This window comes from Trematomus bernacchii, unplaced genomic scaffold (genome assembly GCF_902827165.1).
Source record: "Trematomus bernacchii unplaced genomic scaffold, fTreBer1.1, whole genome shotgun sequence".
NCBI lineage: Eukaryota > Metazoa > Chordata > Actinopteri > Perciformes > Nototheniidae > Trematomus > Trematomus bernacchii.
Window position 1 is genome coordinate 959,383 of NW_022987660.1, and position 4,895 is coordinate 964,277.

General features: G+C 42.5%; 1 protein-coding gene across 1 annotated transcript; it reads right to left on the reverse strand.

Moving 5' to 3' along the window:
- Positions 1-299: 299 nt before the first annotated feature.
- On the reverse strand, positions 300-4,692 carry LOC117486846 (leukotriene C4 synthase-like). The gene is given in 6 exon segments (XM_034135417.1): positions 300-526; positions 1,542-1,623; positions 1,982-2,052; positions 3,715-3,764; positions 3,766-3,815; positions 4,549-4,692. Coding segments are annotated over 6 exon segments (453 nt in total). The 5' UTR covers positions 4,607-4,692; the 3' UTR covers positions 300-384.
- Positions 4,693-4,895: the final 203 nt, after the last annotated feature.

The window sequence follows — 4,895 nt, forward strand, 5'->3', positions numbered from 1 at the left end:
AAGACAGGATTTAGAGAAAGTCGGAATTTTAAGAAAAAAGTTATAATTTGAAGAAAATCTATTTTAGGAAGAAAATTCATCACATAGAGAAAGATCATTCTGAGGAAAAAGTCAGTTTCTTTTAGTGAAAAAGTCAGAAACTTGAGAAAAGTCAGAATTCTAGTTTGTGGGAGAGAAACTCCTCTGGAAGGAACACAGGGATTTTAGCCTCTGCAGACCATTTACATGCACACAAAACTATATCAGAATAATATATAAAACTATAAATACTCTATACTTTACTAAAGACAAGACACAAGCACATTTCCTCTGATGTTTATTTTTATTTTTTGTCACATGAACCGGCCCGTTTGTTTGCCCTTTGCCTTTCTCCTGCTGTCTCCTTCAGACGAGGCCCAGGGCAGCGTAGAGCCCTTTGATCAGGTCCAGCTTCAGGTAGATCCTGCAGAACGACAACAGAACCCCGAGCCCGCAGAACCAGATCAGCAGCCAGAGAACCCGCGCGCTGGAGTACAGGGGGTCCAGCCTGCACAATAAATACACAAACAAACAAACACATAATAATGATAATAAAAAAATAATAATAATACAAAATTAAAAGAAAAGGAAATAGAGAAATTCACAAAAATATTCTGATTTTATAAACTGTTTAATCGAATGTGAGAATCACCTGATTATTTTGTACTTCATGACTTTGCTTGTTTTTTTTAATTGTTCTTCATCAGAACATCAACCTCCACTCTCTCCAACCTCCACTGGCTCCCGAACAAGTCCCTCCTCACCTACAAGTCCCTCCTCCTACAAACTCCTCCTCCTCGTCACCTACAAGTCCCTCCTCACCTACAAGTCCCTCTGTGCCCTCTCCCCTCAGTACCTCACAGATCTCCTCCACCCCCCGTCCCGTACCGTCCCGTCCCGCACCCTTCGATCCTCAGTCTCCGGCCTGCTGTCCCTTCCACCTTCACGCCTCCGCACCTTCGGGGGCCGTGCCTTCAGTGTCCCCCTCCCCCCCCTCTGGAACTCCCTCCCTGCTGCCGTAACGCTTCTCTGAACATCTTCAGATCAACCCTGAAAACTCATCTGTTCAACATTAACTCCCCCCCCCTCCATTTCTGCCCCCTGTTCTATGTCTTGTTCTATGTTTCTTGTTAAGCGACCTTGGGTTGATGAAAGGCGCTATATAAATTAAAGTTATTATTATTATTAAAGCAATTATATTTTAAATAATTATATATCTTTTTTGGTAATTATTAGAATTATATTTGCATTTATTTTGTTATGAAATAATTCAACTCAGTTAACATTCTTACTTTATACTGTAGTTACCTTTCATTGAATCTTTCTCAAATTCACCAAATTGTTTCTATATGCTTACATTCCCTTTCAACCTGTTTGTTATCTGAGGACATATTGCGCTCTCCTCCAGGTTCATGTTAGCATCCTATTTTAGCCTCTGCAGACCCTTTACATGCACTCAAACTGAACACTACAGGAGAGGGAACACCAGGGCCTGTTAAATAAACATGGTGTGTGTGTCGTACCGTCCCTCAGCAGACTCTGAGTATCCTTGGAAGTACCGGAGACGTGCGTAAATATACAGAAGCCCACAGAGGCAGGACAGCGCTGCAACACAAACATCAACACTTATATATTAATACTTAGGTCTATATTTAAGAGCTGTAACAGAGTGTGTCATATTTTTCTCTGTGTGTGTGTGTGTGTGTGTGTGTGTGTGTGTGTGTGTGTGTGTGGTGTGTGTGTGTGCATGTGTGTGTGTGTGTGTGTGTGCACGTGTGTGTGTGTGTGTGTGTGTGTGTGGTGTGTGTGTGTGTGTGTGTGTGTGTGTGTGTGTGTTGTGATGTCGTGTGTGTGTGTGTGTGCGTGTGTGTGTGTGAGTGTGTGCATGCGTGTGTGTGTGTGTGTGCGTGTGTGTGTGTGTGTGTGTGTGTGAGTGTGTGTGTGTGCATGTGTGTGTGATCACCTTCACTGAAGAAGACTCCGGAGATCCACAGGACGATGATGAAGATCGGGAAGTACTCGGAGCAGTTCGCTCTGAAAACACCATCAACAGACACATACAAACATTTCTGCATCTTTTTAAATGTATTTTAATACATGATGTTCTGCTGGAGATTGTTCTACCCTTAAAGGTTTTGATGTTCTGCTGCAGATTGTTCTACCCTTAAAGGGTATTTTAAATTAATTATTTGAGTTTTTTTAATCGATTTCTTTAGATTTTAAACGCAAAGGGAATTTGCATTTTCTGATTCAAAATGTTTTTAAGAATTGATTTATCAAAAAGATTCCACATTCTTTAAATTGAAAGTTTGCATTTCAGATTTTTGAAGTTAATTTAACTGATTTCCAAAAGTTTGTTTGAACTGTTTGTCAGATACATTTAGTTTCTTTGTCGATATCATGAGTTTGAAACCATTGAATGTTTTAAATAACAGTTTCTTGATATGAAGATCTGCTGATTTTCTTACTTTAAATGTAAAAAGACTCTGGGATGTTCTGAATAAAAGCATCTGAGTGTTATGACCACAGAGTGATAAGAGCTGCTTTACTGACACTCTGACTCACTGACTCTCTGACTCTCTGACTCTCTGACTCACTGACTCACTGACTCACTGACTCTCTGACTCTCTGACTCACTGACTCTCTGACACTCTGACTCACTGACTCACTGACTCTCTGACTCACTGACTCTCTGACTCACTGACTCTCTGACTCACTGACTCTCTGACACTCTGACTCTCTGACTCTCTGACACTGACTCTCTGACTCTCTGACTCTCTGACACTCTGACTCTCTGACTCTCTGACACTCTGACTCTCTGACTCACTGACTCTCTGACTCACTGACTCTCTGACTCTCTGACACTCTGACTCTCTGACTCTCTGACACTCTGACTCTCTGACTCTCTGACTCTCTGACTCATTGACTCACTGACTCTCTGACTCTCTGACTCACTGACTCTCTGACTCTCTGACTCTCTGACTCACTGACTCTCTGACTCTCTGACTCACTGACTCTCTGACTCTCTGACACTCTGACTCACTGACTCTCTGACACTCTGACTCTCTGACACTGACTCTCTGATTCTCTGACTCTCTGACTCTCTGACTCACTGACTCACTGACACTCTGACTCACTGACTCTCTGACTCTCTGACACTCTGACTCACTGACTCTCTGACTCTCTGACTCTCTGACTCTCTGACTCACTGACTCTCTGACTCTCTGACTCACTGACTCTCTGACTCTCTGACTCACTGACTCACTGACACTCTGACTCTCTGACTCTCTGACACTCTGACTCTCTGACTCTCTGACTCACTGACTCACTGACTCTCTGACTCTCTGACTCACTGACTCACTGACACTCTGACTCTCTGACTCTCTGACTCTCTGACACTGACTCTCTGACTCTCTGACACTCTGACTCTCTGACTCTCTGACTCTCTGACTCACTGACTCTCTGACACTCTGACTCACTGACTCACTGACTCTCTGACTCTCTGACTCTCTGACACTCTGACACTCTGACTCTCTGACTCTCTGACACTCTAACACTCTGACACTCTTACTCTCGGACACTCGGACACTCTGACACTCGCTCGGACACTCGGACACTCTGACGCAGGTTTACAGAAATAACTATATAAATAATAACAATAATAATCATCAATATAAACAATAATCGGAGTCTCACTGAGCTCTGAAGATCCGCTCAAACTGGGGCGGGCCGGCAGTGGAGGGGGGGGGAGACTTTGAACTTCCTCCTGGCATAGATCACCTGCAGACAGAAATACGCTGCACACACACACACACACACACACAGACACACACACACACACAGTCAGACAAACGCACGCACACATACACAAATTCAGACAAACACAAACACACAGAAAACACACACGGACATGCACACACACATGCACACACACACAGTCAGAAACACACACACACAGAAACAAACACGCACACACACAGTCAGAAACACACACACACAGAAACAAACACGCACACACACAGTCAGAAACACACACACACAAACACGCACACACAGTCAAACACACACACACATACAGAAAAACACACACACACATACAGAAAAACACACACAGCAATGTGATGACAGACGGATAATTATTATATTTATTAATAATTATTAGAATAATAATTTAACAATCCATGAACATTTGTTCTTCTCTGATTTATTTTCTTATATGTTTTTAAATTATGTTAAATCATTAATTTAATTAATCAAATATAGGAACTAATAACTTGTGTAAAAAAGGAGAAGAAGAATTTAAACAATGTGCGTATCATATATCATGTTTCTATTTAGCATACAAATAAACCAAATAAAAATCATACAGATAATAATGTAATCATTAAATACAAATTGCAAAATAATAATAGTAAATGATAATAATGATAAATATCAAGTATTAGACGAACTAAAGGTACCTCAGGTGTGTTCAGACAGAACGAACCGTCGGTCTGCTCTCACATTACCCAGCATGCCTTCTGTTCTTACCTTGCTCCAGGACGCCGAGCACGGTGACGGCGGCGAGGCCGACCGAGTCCTCCAACATCTCTGAAGAGCGAGAGAGAGGAGTGAAGAGAGAGGAAGAGAGAGAGAGACACACCTGCAGGGGGCGGGGCTTCAGCACAGGTGAGACTGAAGAGAGAGACAGGAAGAGAGAGAGGGAGAGAGACACACCTGTAGGGGCGGGGCTTCAGCACAGGTAGACACACTTTAACTCATAAACACCTGCAGCACTTCCCCAGTGCTTTACTGACTTTAACACAATTCAGTCAGAGAGGGTAGAAGTACACACATCCTGTACTCAAGTAGAAGTACACACATCCTTTACTCAAGTA